The sequence below is a fragment of the Melanaphis sacchari genome, unplaced genomic scaffold, assembly GCF_002803265.2.
Source record: "Melanaphis sacchari strain LSU unplaced genomic scaffold, SCAv2.0 Contig0_pilon_pilon, whole genome shotgun sequence".
Classification (NCBI taxonomy): Eukaryota; Metazoa; Arthropoda; class Insecta; order Hemiptera; family Aphididae; genus Melanaphis; species Melanaphis sacchari.
Window position 1 is genome coordinate 208357 of NW_020270366.1, and position 14417 is coordinate 222773.

A 14417-nucleotide genomic window follows, 5' to 3' on the forward strand; every position below is an offset into this window, starting at 1 on the left:
ATAATAATACTCCTCTTCCCAAAAAAATCAATATCAGTTATGTATAAGAAAGTATATATTATGTGTAGAAAAACAAAATGTGTAGAAAATAATTCAAAATATTAAAAAAAAAAAAAATTAAAATATGCATTGATTTTATAAACTAAATAATCGAATAAAATAAAAATAACTATTTTAATAATACAATTAAAAAAAGCATAAAATCCTTCTTTTTAATTTTAATAAAATTATAGTTTAATACATAAATAAAAATTATTTATCTAAATCTAATAAAACATGTACAAAAAATAATTATCAGACATTTAATGAGTACACTTTAAAATATTATTATAGATCAATGAAATTACAACATCATGTGAATTGATAATTTTATGTTATATTATTTTATATTTTAAAGAAACTTAATAAAATCAAAATAATATCTATACGCATCTTTAATTTTCAAACTTAACATATTTTATAGTTCATTTGCATCTACATAGAAAAGTTATGATATCGTTGAAGTGGGTGTATAGTGTATACTTCTTACACAACAACTTTTAAAACTGATAATTATTTGCAGTTAATTTGATAATTGTATAAAATAATGGAAATGACCTTCTTTGGGATTAAACATAATACAATACTAACGAATAACTTCAAAAACAAATTACCTATATAGTCGGTAGTAGATAAATTTAATTTAAATTAATTTTAAATTAAATCCAATACTATATAGTTGTGATTTTTAAAAGAATCTCTTTATTTTTGTTCGATGTATGATTAGGATTGTTGTTGACTAATGGCTAATATCTGAATCCAATAATTATCTATATAGGATATTCAACATTGTTTATGAGTTGTGATAAAAATTGTATAATTATTGGACGATACTATGAGTACACAAATTTAACTGCATAGATAAATTTTTGACTTTTATGCTTGTTTGAAGTTAAATAAAAGTTGTAAAATATCTTAACTAACCAGTGGAGTAGTTATGATTTTATTCTTTGGGGAAAGATATATAATTTATCGGATAAACATAAAATGGGGGTCTTATAACCATACTCTTACATTGCATATTAAATCCGTGATTATTATATAATATGGATAATTGTATAATCTTATATCAAGTATAAGTCAATAAATTAAACATTAAAAAAAAAAAAAAGTATCTTAAGGGGATCAATCCCCAATATTATCTCCCCCATAACTACACCACTGGAACCTAATATTATTCATAGGATGTACCGAAAAACAGAATTATAATAACATAATATATTATAGGAATTAGGCATAGTGTTTATAAAGGACTGCACTTACCTCAAATGGTATGGCGAAGAGTGCGATGAGTATGTCGGCGAACGCCAAATTTGCCAAATAGTGATTGGTGACGGATCGCATCCGTTTGCTGGTGACGATGGCCCATATCACCAGCCCGTTTCCGGCCACAGCTATCACTGATATTGAACCATAAAGCACAGATAGAACGACAACCAATAGGGCAGGCACCTTATAAAGATCGGAGCTCGTTTGGTCGTGTAGCAACGTGTCGTTGCCTGTGATATTTACAGTGGAATTTTCCGTGATATTTGCCGTGAGATTTTCAGTGAAATTTACCGCGATCTTGGTTGCGATTTCGGTGGCGGCCATTGCACTTGGCGACGGCGACTTCGGCCGAAATGTGGCAACATCGGGATGTCAACAGTTATGATGCCCGCTATTGGTCGCGGGCTTTGCGGCGTTGCCGTCTTGTCATGGCGCCTCGCGGACTCGACCGATACGACGGTGGAAGTAGATCAAAACTCACCGTTGACAACGACCGGAAAGACACGCACAAAAATGTTTAAAACAATTTATTTAAGATTTGACGCGCTCGTGAATAACGGACATTAAGTTGTTTGAGAACGAGTAAATGACAAGTATATGTTGCTAAAACGACGATCGGCCACAGTATCGATTAGATATATTATTATTAATCGTACACAAATTATAGTAACGTATCCACACACACCAGAACTGTTGTAATCTTAAAAACACTCGACACTGCGACGACGGTGGCGACAGCAGACTGGCAATAAATATATTAGGCGTTCGACGATCGTATCGTATCTAACCTATTGACAGATAATGATAAAATATGTTATAATATTGTTTAAGACAAATACATCATTATTACTATTATTATTCAGTGATCTGCGAATATTTTTTTCACAATTGTTTTTTAGCTTCCTGTTATCATGATTAAAACATCTATTCATCGTTATAAAATGTACATGTTATTTTGTTTGTTTGAAATTAATAAACAAATAGTATTATTTATTACTAGATATTTTACGTCATTAAATTGTAGGTAGGTATAATAGTAATAAAAAGTTTTTTATTTCTCCTTCTTTCAAAAGTCATCAAACGTTACTTTTTATGTATCTACAATTTTTTTGTCCGTCTAGGATACTAAAATAAATATTTCCATTTTTCATATTATGCGCACTCAATTCTAAAACTATATTCAGTGGTGTATAAATTAATAAAAAATATATTAGGTATAATTTTGTTCTTATTTTATTACGAAAATATATAAAATTATTGATATAAATAATTTGAAGATTATTAAATTTTTATTTATGATAATTGAATTATTTCATATTTCTACAACCTACATTATTTTTACATGTCATATTTTATGAAAATAATTTTATTTTATAAAACTCATAACACCAATAATCAATACATAAATTTAATTTAGGTACGAAAAAAAAAAAAAAAAATTAAAATGTGTAAAGAAAATTAAAAATACAATACACGAATTTCGAAATTCAGAATTGAAAAAACAATCAATATTAAATGGATTGAAAAATCGAGAATACCAAAATAACACAGTTTTCTAATGTAGTGATTCATATACTATACTCTGCAGAGCTCTAGGTTTTTGCGAGAGTAATCTATTTGGGCTCATACTGGACGCATCTGTATTACTGCAATAAATTCAAGTATTATTATATTTATTAATGATATAATTACATTTATTTTCAATATTATTTAGATCACACCAAAATATTATTTGAAAACGTACAGGTATTTAAGCTATTAATAAACTCGTATATTTTGTGTTGTACTCAAAAATGAGATTAGATACAAATCGGGTATTTTTTTTAAATTTTACGTGTATGATAATTTAGTTTATTTATCATGAGCATTTAATGCGAAAGAAGTTCTAGTAACTAAACCTGTTGAGTAACTCTAACTATCAAACACATAATAACTTAATGTCATTAGTACACAAAGAAGGGAACTAAGGACTAGCTCTCTGGATGCTGCCCTGAGACTAAATTCAAAAACCACTAAAACATTTCGTTATTATGAAAAACATTTTTTTATTTATGGGCTATAGCTAGTATAATATTATATTTGATGCGGAGTTAAAACTAAAATATATTATTAATATCGTCAAACAAGTAACACAAACAAACAAAATTGAGGTAGTTATATTCCTATTTTCGTCACACACAAACAGTATACAGTCACTTTGTACAGTCCATTTCTAAAAATTTAATACGAAGATACTTTTTACGGTTGGATAAAAATATACGTTACAAAATGTGGACAGTTTATATTGTAAATATACTGATAAAGTGTACATAATATAAGGAAGTTTTGACAAATTAGATATATTAAAAATGTTATTAAGTTCGATGAGATTTACACATTTTTTGGTATCTAATAATAATATACGTATAACGTCATATCAAATCATATCAAAAATATGCGCACAAATTGTTATGAGGTGTAATGTTCAAATAAAAATGTTTAAAACATAAACAAGTCGTGTTATGAATAATATATTATGATAAATATAATAAAATATAGTCAAAATTGTCAAAATAATAAATATAAATACAAATTTTGTTTATCAAAAAAATTTAAATGTATCTATTTGGTTTCATACAGTTTCACAACATTTATTTTAAAAGTCTATCGCAGTCGAATCACGTCTTATTGTTGTATTATTTAAGAAGTGTGGATGAAGGTTTTTTTCGTTTATGTCAACGGTCATTAAATGGCGACCAGCCACGGCCGGCCGAATTCGGTCCGCAGACAAGGAAAAAAAGTAAAAACCAATAATAAAAATACGTTGATTTTTACCTGTAGAAGCAGATATTATATTAGTTGCCAAGCAGTTTTTATTGTAATGAAGATAGCGTGCACGAATTATACACCAATAATTTCAAGCAGCTAATTGAGAGCAAGACTTGCCATTTTTCCCACTAATTTTAATCCAATTTTCTATTAATATTACAATTATTATTAATTTGTATTTTATATTTTTGTTTATTAATACTAACCCCACTAGGTAACCATAATACTTTTGCATTATAATATATTATATTATTAATTTAGTTATTATATTAAATATAATATTTCAAAAATATTTTCTTTGCATTTTAATGGCCCCCGGAAATTTTCAAATTTCTCAATGTGGCCCTTCAAAAATATTAGTAGGTGACTCTTGTTTTAAGTATAAAAAAGGGCCACTCAAATTGTATCCACATTTTTTTAATTTTGGAAATTATACAAGAACTCGAAAATGGTATCGGCAAGCGGTGTTATAGTTTTTTTTGACAGGTAAATAAGGGTTAGTAAGTTATGACTCTTTAATAATATGTATTACAAACAATACCAATGTAAATGTCGATCAAAACATTTTGTTCAATTCTCGATATATGTCTATAATATGCATACATTTAAAAAATTATATTTATTTACTGTTTTGATAATACTTTATTGTTTCCTATTTTATATAACTTTTAATTTTTATTAACAATTAAAAATTATAACATTGGTTCTAACTTTTAAGTATTAAATACAGACAAAACAAAAAAAAAGTTTTTATCATTTATGTTTTTGACATACAGTTATCATTCATTATTTGACTGAATTATATTGTATAATGTCCTAGAGTATTTGTTAAATACAATTGGTAAAAGGGAAAGATTTAGATATTTTTAAGGCATTCATAAGTCGTTGAGATATTTTTTAAATATTTTTACTTTTTCTGTAATATTTATAAGTAAATATAAATTATTTAAATTGTTAGTACATACCTATACATTTTTTTTTTTTGACACTTTTGACACTTTTGAATACTTTTTCAATTTCAATCCTCTAAATCGCTTTTGGTACTATTATATTGTTTATATTTTAATTGTTTAATTTTAATTTTAAAAAAATTGTATATCTTCATAATATAATGTATATAGTTATGTTTATTCTAACCAAGTACCTAAATATATATTATATGAAAATTAAGTATATGAATTTTTAGGTATTTATAAGTTTTAAATTGTACGATTCAAAAATATTCCTTATAGAATAATGATTCCAAAAACTATCAAAGAAAAAAGCTGATAGAAATATCTCCAGTATATAAATGTTGATAAAAAATTCACATTGCTACAAGTAAAGGAATTATTTAAAATTTAAAATATCTAGAATCAAAATAATTATTTATTCTTATATTATGTAGGTACGTTTTTAAATTATTTATTTACCTATAGATTATAATATATTATTTATATTCACCAATAGATATTTTTTTTTTTAAATGTAAACGTGATTTTAACGTGAATTAAATAATTGTTGCGATTATTTAATTTAAATCTAATACAATTTAAAACGTGTAGACAGCTACTATTTTTAACATGTAATCTATTTTTTTGTTTAATATCAATGACATACTCGTACTTAAAAATATAATTGAATGAATAAATATCATCATATTATTTAAATGATCATCTCTTAAAACCATCAAATTAATAATAAATATTAAAACATCCTTGATCATATTTTATTTCCTTTCCTTTTGTCTATATTAAGAATAGATCATATAAAATAATTTTAAATAAAGTGAAAGTACTTTTTATTGTGTTAAGCTAAATTATATTTTTTATGAGCTATTTGAAATGATATAAAAAATAAACAATTATGATAAAATGTTGACTTTTACGCACTGGGAAGTGTCCAAGACTAATTTTTGTTATTTGTTCATTTTCTAATAAGAAATTTAACAGTTGAATAAAGATTAAAAATAATAATATTATGGTGATGAAACATGACTTAGTAGTTAATTTTTACTCAACATTGGCGTAATAACTGTTTCGGAATTTTAAATTCAAAAACAAAACATACAACTTAAAAATAGTTACGATTTTATATGCTTAACAAATATGTTATGATAATAAAAATTATATATCTACACATAAATATAGCAGATACGCGAAGAAAACTTTACTGTCAATTACCGAATAACTTACACACTGTTTGAAGATGGAAGAAAAAAGAGAACATAAATTTGTATTTAGATATACTTACAAAATATGTGTTTTTTTTTTTTAAGTAATGTTTTTTTTTTTTATTATTATTATTTATTTTTTTTTTTTTTATAGAAACAATTTTGATAGCATAAAAATCCCAAAAATCATTTACGAACAAATTTCATCGGATGTGAAATAGTACGAAAACATAAATATACCGTTTCTTGGTAAACGATCTGACCGAGATCGACGGAATTAATTTTTCAGAAGGGACCGCACAGCACGCTTTTCCGGGTATACTGAACGTGCTCGCGCCTGCCGTTGCGGCGCGTTCGACGTTTGGCGGCGTAAGCACGAGACGCCGCTCTGGCAGACTTGCCAGCGACACGGTATTATCGTGCGGGCGATTTTAGTGGAAAGTTTTCGTTAAGTTTATGGACATTTTGATTTTCAGTTGATATATTTTCAACGATGCTGACAAAATACGGCTATTGCGGTTATATCTTAGTGTGATTTAATTTTTTTCGAAAAACTCTTCGAAAAGGTTTTACGCGGCGCATAATCAAATATCTAAACAAAGTTTACGTTTTACCGATGACATTTAAATAGTTTTACAATAGCCTCAGAGAAAACCAAGAAATGCTTCGGAATTCGGAATACGTGAGCGTGCGGTATACAATAATTGATGTAATAATATAGCTTAAGCGCAAGAGCAATAACCACAAATTATCTCTAAACACTGATTTTGGGAGCACCGAACTCCGCATAGATTTTTGCTGGATAATTTACGGAATTTAACGATTTAACATCGGTTTTAAATTTAAATACAACAGCCTCCGGCTTCCCTAAACATAAGTCGTGATTATTTATTTATCTTTTAAGATAATTTTAAGGGTACCTATACCGGCTATTAAACCGCAGAACGCTTTTTAAACCCGGAAAATACCAACTTGAGATGATGGATTTTTCTCGTTTTCATTTAATGGCAGTAAAATCGTTATTATATAACGTCATAAAAGGCATCTGATTCGCAAATGGTGGTCTGACAAGTCACGACGGTGGATACCAGCGAAGGTGGCAAACCAAGGTGACGACGATGTGTACGTTTTTGACAAATATAATTGTGTGGTACATCGCGTCTAATAATAACAATCACAACAATAATAACAATAATTAAACACCAATAGCGATATTAGACGTATTTTTTATTGTCCGTTCATCCGACGTACGAAGACACGCGAGATACGTACAATAATGTACGACTTGACGTGCACGACTTGGTTGATGGCCAAGGTCAAATTTTTTCGAAAATATCGTCTTTCTGTGTATATAAACGCTTATAATCTTGAATGAGACTTAAGTTCGTTATTGTCCGATAAACACAGTAGTAGTCGATTTTCTCAGTTTATCCGCCGAAGAAGACAAAATGATTACCGCCGTATACCGTTCGGTAAGTCCAAACGTTTGTTTCTTGTTTTAATAATTTATAGGTATAAGTATAAAAATGTATTAGTTCGCTGTAGCTTTAATTATTTTTTAAATTTTTCGTTTTGATTTTTCAACGCACTTATTATAAATTGTTATAACAGCTATATATTATTATATTTCGCATCGTCAACAAACGTCAAACACACGGACAATCAAGTTAACATAGTTTTTAGATTTTTAATTTTTAGTCATAAATTAATTCACAGTTAAGTACTATTAATATATAAAAGTTAAATCAAAATGCCGTTATCATTGATTTTTAGAGTAACAATGAAGCCGAATCTTAAATTTTATTTTTCTTTAATTTACCATCGATTATGTTTTTTTTTTTTTTTAAATACACATTATTGTGATAAAAAATTTGAAAAATAACGTGAAGAATATTGATTTATTTTAATGGTGCTTTCTTATTATACTTATACATACCATTTAGTTTATTATTTCTAACAATTTGGAATAAAAAATCACAAACCATGAAAGTATTGATGATATAAATACAAAAAATGTTATTTTACTTCCTAGTATTTCATTGGTAAGAGTTTATTTTTACTGTTGACATTATTTCTTGTATACTATTACAACAAACATTATAATACTATCCCTAAAATAGCTTTTTTTATTTTTAAATAACTAAGAGAAAAATCTGTCTTTAATAATATCATTATTTTTCTTATAGACCCGCAAAATATTTTTATAGTAAGTTTAAACGAAAACCAGCACATTAACTCAACGAATAATTTTTATACATTGGTTCTATGCGTGCATTTATCGGTGGGATAAAAATTATCTGAGTAAAAATATATAGATATAACTTTATATGGAATAAACATTCAATAAAAGTTAATTTCAAACTACTTATTATATACGTTAAAATATTATATTAAAATTACATGAGAATTAATTAAATATTATTATTTATTATAATCATTATCATTCTCACGCATTTAAGATAAAATTATTTAAAACTATAACAAAAGTCTTATTCATTAAACTTATTATTATATCAGCTATTTGTAGAATTATGTATTAAACAAAATTATAATATTTTAAGAATGTATCTTAAAAATATTAAGTCAATGAAAAAACATAATAATATATTTATTATTATAAAATAGATAATATACAATTATACTTTATACGTATTTAACTCTTAAAATCTATTATTATTGATGTATTTACAAGAAAATACAAATGTTGAGTTCTAAGCAACTTCGATTGGATCACAGAGGTCGTATACTAACGAGTTTATTACTAAAAAAAGGTAATTTGACAAAAGTATAAAAGTATAATTACACGATTGTACAAATGTAGTAACGTGATATTTTAGAAAATATAATTAATCATATTACTGTGTTTTTACTTAACGTAAACGAGCAAAGATACATAAAGCATTGACTTATGCGAACCAGAGTGGATGTGCTAATACCCCTTATACACAGATCTTTTTGAAAAGTCCTAATCTCTGAACAGCTTCACATAATATTAACTAATCACATTCTGCAGTGACAATCGTAGCTAAAACTCCATTTTATTATAAAATAAACACATTATATTTGGGATGTTTTAAATGTATGTACTTTATATCTCTCTCGTAGTTTTATATGGCTGCCTTGTAACCATAATTGTATATATATATATATATCTTACTATATTATTTACACGATGTGCGTATAATTTTTCTCATTCCACCTAACTCTCTATAATAAATTATATGAATTAATGTCGTAGTTGGCGTTGCTGTGCATAACGTTTGTATGCGGTCACGTCCTAGCGTATCCTTACAACGGCAACAACATGCAGTGGTCGAACCCAGGGGCTGGTGCAAACTACCATCAGCAGCCAGGGTTTGGTGGCAATGTGGGCCAACAACGTGGATATAGTGGTGGCGCAGGATTCGGCGAAGGCAATTTTGGGCGAGCTTCGGCGTTTGGTGGACAACAACGGTGGCAGTCGGCTGGTTACAACGGTCAACAGCAAGGAGCCGAGGCCTACCAGTCAAACATTTTCAACGAACCAGACCGGTATGGTTATGATTACACGATTCCCGGAGCTACTGTACACTTTTTGATGTATAAAAAAAGTGAGTATGTCTTACACCTTATTTCCGTTGGGTAAACAGCTAAAAGAGACTTTGTAGTCATCGATAATCCTATCATAACTTATAAAATATGCATAATATACATATGATATCGTCATACCTAATTATTTTATTTAAATATTATAGTATATAATATGTATGTAAATAATTATTTACTAATATATGGGTATAATGTATGAAGTTAATTTTATTGTTATGAAATATTATATTGAACAAAAAGGAAATCAACCACCAAATTTTGACACTATAAAAAATAAAATTAGATAGTAAAGATATAATTTTTATTTGATTTATTTTGTTATATATTTTTTCTTTATTTATGAGTATGAAGATTTAAGTATTTGTATTACTTTGTTATAAGTCTATGGAGAGGATTATCTGGGGTAGAATTTGAATAAAAAACGACTTTTCTTATAGGATTTGGATAGTTTGATGGACGGGAACGAATTTGTTTGTACAGGATTTGGTCACTGCTTTAATAGTTTTCATTTTTGAACCTAAGTGAAGAGTTTAGTTTGACTTTTAAATTAGATTTGAGTTTTTAAGATAGGTAACAAATTTACATAATATAGTTTTATATAGGAAGAAAAAATAATGACTACATTTTTATGAACTATCATTGAGCACGATTGCACAATATTCGGTTTTGATTGATAGCTACAACTGTGAAACACGCATATATTATGTTTTGATTAAATTCTACAAAGCATTGCGTTTTATTTCATGTCACATTCCGAATGAAAAAATTTACAGATCATAAATATTATAGACCTTTTAATTTTCCGTTCTTTAGTTTTAGTTGATAATTATATAGGACACATTGACGTTATACGTCTAACTGTAATCCTAAAAGATATTAGTTATTTGCAAAATATTATTAATAATTAATTAAAATAGTATATATTATGAATAACTGCAAACATTAATATAAAAAAAAAATAAATATATCCAATAACTAAAAGACAAATTACATTAAAAAACATTAACCACAGGAAATAAATTATTGTAAACATAACATAAAAACCGTGCATTTATACGAATTTGTTTAAAATATTTGAGGTTTTTATTATCCTTAGTCAATGCCATTAATGTAAAGGATATTTTTGTTGACTTTCATTTTTCAAACAACTATGCTTCTCACTTCACGACATTGGACAAGCATAATAATTTTCCGGGCAATACACACAAGTTTTTAGTATAACTTCATAGTTTATAATAAATGTACTATAATAGATCAAAAAAAAAAAAAAAAAAAAAAAAAAAAAAAAAAAAAATACATTTAGAAAAAAATAAGCTTAAATGAATATTATAAAATATAATAAGTTAATTTTTCAACCGATCACAAGTTTTTAAAATATGTTAAACTAAATGTTAATTTTGACATTTATATTCTAGGCATATTTTAGAATTATCAAGGCAAAAATCTATAAATATTTAATAGATCTAAATTATTTATCTTGATTACACTCTTGGAGAATAATTGTTTCCTAAATTGTCTATAAAATAATATGGATCTCAGCTAAAACTAAAACTTGCGATAGATGCAATTAAAAAAAAAAAAAAATAAAGACCAAAAGTGAATGTGGTAGGTACAAATTCTATTGAAATAATTAAAATTAATACTGAAAATTTAACGTGAAAGGATTGCAGAAAGGTTGAAAAATGTTGTCGGATTCAAGGATTCAAGTGACAAGTGTTATGCTTCCATAATAAGTATTTTTCCCTGTATTCGGGAACGCATAAAGTTTTGAGAGACACTTGCTGGATGGAGGGTGAACTAAGATGTCCTCGTACAAAAGACGATATGTCGGAAGAATTAATTGTATATTATATGGCACTGAGTGGAATTAAGGTGTTCAGAAAATAACTCTTACATGAAAGCGTTCGTTTGTATATGCGAACGCAATCATGATTACAGTCAAGACTGCATTCATTTGTGTATACGAACCCAGTCATGAATGCAGTCAAAACTGACTTCATTTGTACAAAGTATGTTAGTTTTAGCGTTCGTGCGCTTCGTGAAAATTAGTGAAATATTTCAAACTTAGAAAAACTTGTTTACTCGTAGTACAAATACATAGTATTAGGTATGACATTTAATTTTTTTCTACATTTAACAATAGGTATATTGTTTACTCAATATATCTTTTAGTATAGTTACTATTACATTACATACATTAATAACCGTTAAATTTCTCATCAATAAATAACCATGTAAAAAATATTGCTTATTATTTTAACCATGAATTTTAGTGCTAAAAATATTTAATTAACAAAATAATTTGCTGATAGCCGCATGCTTATTCTGAGCCATATTTTGAAATTTAAACGAATAAAACAGTTTAAATAAATTTATAAAGTAATAATGATTTGTAATATATTACTTAATATCTAAGTGGCGAACTAACAATATAAAATTTTAGGAACATGGCTTAATCCAGTATCCTAGTTTGTCAAAAATTTTAAACTATATCCTTAAACGGATAATACTTAATATACTCTATCTATTTAAAAACAGTAATTACTTATAAAATAAAAAAAACACATATAACTTATCTACATGTGGAAAATAATAAATAAAATCATCTTATACAATCAAATATTAACACATTTATTTGACTGTCATTATAAAAAAGATTTTGTTTTCAATATTTTTATAGTTTTATCATAATATTATTACCTATTCTTGTTTTCCAAATATAAAGCAATCATTTTTAACAAACGTAAACTACTATAAGTTTAAATGTATTATTTTTGTTGTAATATAAATAAAGTGTATTATGGTAAAATGTATTTTTACGGGCAGGTACGTCTTTAATATTGTGAACTTTTTTTGATGATAGACTCTTAGAAATTTTATCCACCATAATTTTTCATTAATGTGAGTTATCTATAAATTTCAGTACTTTACTAAAAAATGACTATAATTTAACCTTTGTTTATTTTTAAAATTTAATAAATATAATTCATTCAAAATAAAAATTTGAAGTTCAGAAATAGTAGGCCTTTCATGGCATATAAGTAGGCATTAAAATTAATGTTCGCCAATAAATTAAAGTTAAATTAAAAATTGTCTACGTTAAAAAATAACATTAATACACATCCAAATAACCGTTTTATTGTAGTATAATATGTGACCATTATATATAGTCAACTTTTGCGTGTGTCATATTATTTTTATATTTATATATTTTTCATCTTAGTTAGATTCAAACTTTTTATACTTGAACACATATAGTATAATGTATTAATATTTCATCAATTAACACTCACAAGCTATTTTAAAGCTATATCCTTAAATACATTCATTTTTACAAAATTAGTTTTTAAAAAATATCATTGAATAAAAGGCTTAGAATATATTATTTAAGTAAAATAATAATAAATATATTTATATATTTTGATTTTATTAACATAAGCTGCAAAAAACATGTTATATATTTACTAATAAGCATTTTTTTTTTTAATCTTTGCAAAGTTAAACTGCTAATGAACACCAAAATATTATTCCATAACTATAAAGGTAGTATTGAAATATTACTAACTGAAATTTGCTAAATTTATTATGCTATTTTCAGAATTTTTTATTGTCTACTTTATGTAAATAAAAATAAACGACTTGATACAGTACATGTTAAAATCAGTACGAAAGTACGGAAAGCATAGAAACTTTTAACAACTTTTTGATACTTTGCTTAAATTTATATCCTAAGCCCTAAGGTGACAGAGTAAACTCGTTGACATATACTATAATATTTCTAAATACGATATGAAATTATATATATGATGTATGTACCTATACTTGTTTATAAATCGTTAATATATTTTAATGACTAGTTTTAAATTTTTAGTTATCAACTTTAATATTTAAGTATAAAACTGTTTTCATAATGTAGATAAGACATTGCCTATTATAATTTATAATCGATTGTACGATAATTCACTTTTTTTGTAAAAATATTGAAATTATTAATACTGATAATATCTATTTATTTTAGAAGGAAATAGAGGATCCGGAAATAATAATCATGGCGTGGATTCAAGTGGCTGGGACAAATATTATTAAGACGTTTAAAAACTCACAAAATTATAATTATTACATTTAATTATTATTATGAAACATTATAATAATTAAAATATGTCTTGTTAAATTTAAGAATATTTACTGTGAAATATTATAGATAACATGTGTGTACCTAATACAATAATGGTTAAAATAAATATTGCATTAATGTTGTAAGCGATCTTAATACTATAGTGTTGTAATGATTTTTTTTTTTTTTTTTTTTTTTATCGAAATAATAGTATTATCAAAATAAATCACTCAAAACTTAAAAAAATAAATAAATGTGTTAATTATTTTGGGTACAAATAATATTAAAAGTAATAATTTAATAGATATATATAACAGATATTTTAATATTTAGTTTTGTTCTTTATTTGATAATATAAATTTTTTACTTTTAGTATTTAAAAATCTACCAGATTCTAGTAAACTTATTTATTTAGCTTTTTAATTTTATATTGGCTCAACAATATAA

General features: G+C 25.9%; 2 protein-coding genes across 2 annotated transcripts in view; one reads left to right on the forward strand and one right to left on the reverse strand.

Annotated features, from left to right (window-relative positions):
* Positions 1–6565, reverse strand: part of LOC112604329 (tachykinin-like peptides receptor 99D) — a 52457-nt gene extending 45892 nt beyond the window's left edge. The window contains exons 1-2 of the mRNA XM_025353309.1: positions 6349–6565; positions 1303–2096 (exon numbers count right to left, since the gene is read on the reverse strand). Of these exons, the coding sequence (XP_025209094.1) occupies positions 1303–1632 (330 nt within the window). The 5' untranslated portion in view covers positions 1633–2096; positions 6349–6565. The remainder of the gene's footprint in view (positions 1–1302; positions 2097–6348) is intronic.
* Positions 6566–7657: 1092 nt separating this feature from the next.
* On the forward strand, positions 7658–14134 carry LOC112596427 (keratin, type II cytoskeletal 2 epidermal-like). Its single transcript, XM_025342101.1, has 3 exons — positions 7658–7740; positions 9507–9858; positions 13875–14134. The coding sequence occupies exons 1-3, from the start codon at positions 7717–7719 to the stop codon at positions 13940–13942; spliced, it is 444 nt and encodes a 147-aa protein (XP_025197886.1). The 5' UTR covers positions 7658–7716; the 3' UTR covers positions 13943–14134.
* Positions 14135–14417: the final 283 nt, after the last annotated feature.

Bases quoted from the DNA above. Each gene is read 5' to 3' on its own strand.
- LOC112596427 (XM_025342101.1), top strand. From the start codon at position 7,717: ATGATTACCGCCGTATACCGTTCG. The intron at 7,741-9,506 runs GTAAGTCCAAAC...TTAATGTCGTAG, and splicing joins TTACCGCCGTATACCGTTCG to TTGGCGTTGCTGTGCATAAC. The intron at 9,859-13,874 runs GTGAGTATGTCT...TATTTATTTTAG, and splicing joins CTTTTTGATGTATAAAAAAA to AAGGAAATAGAGGATCCGGA.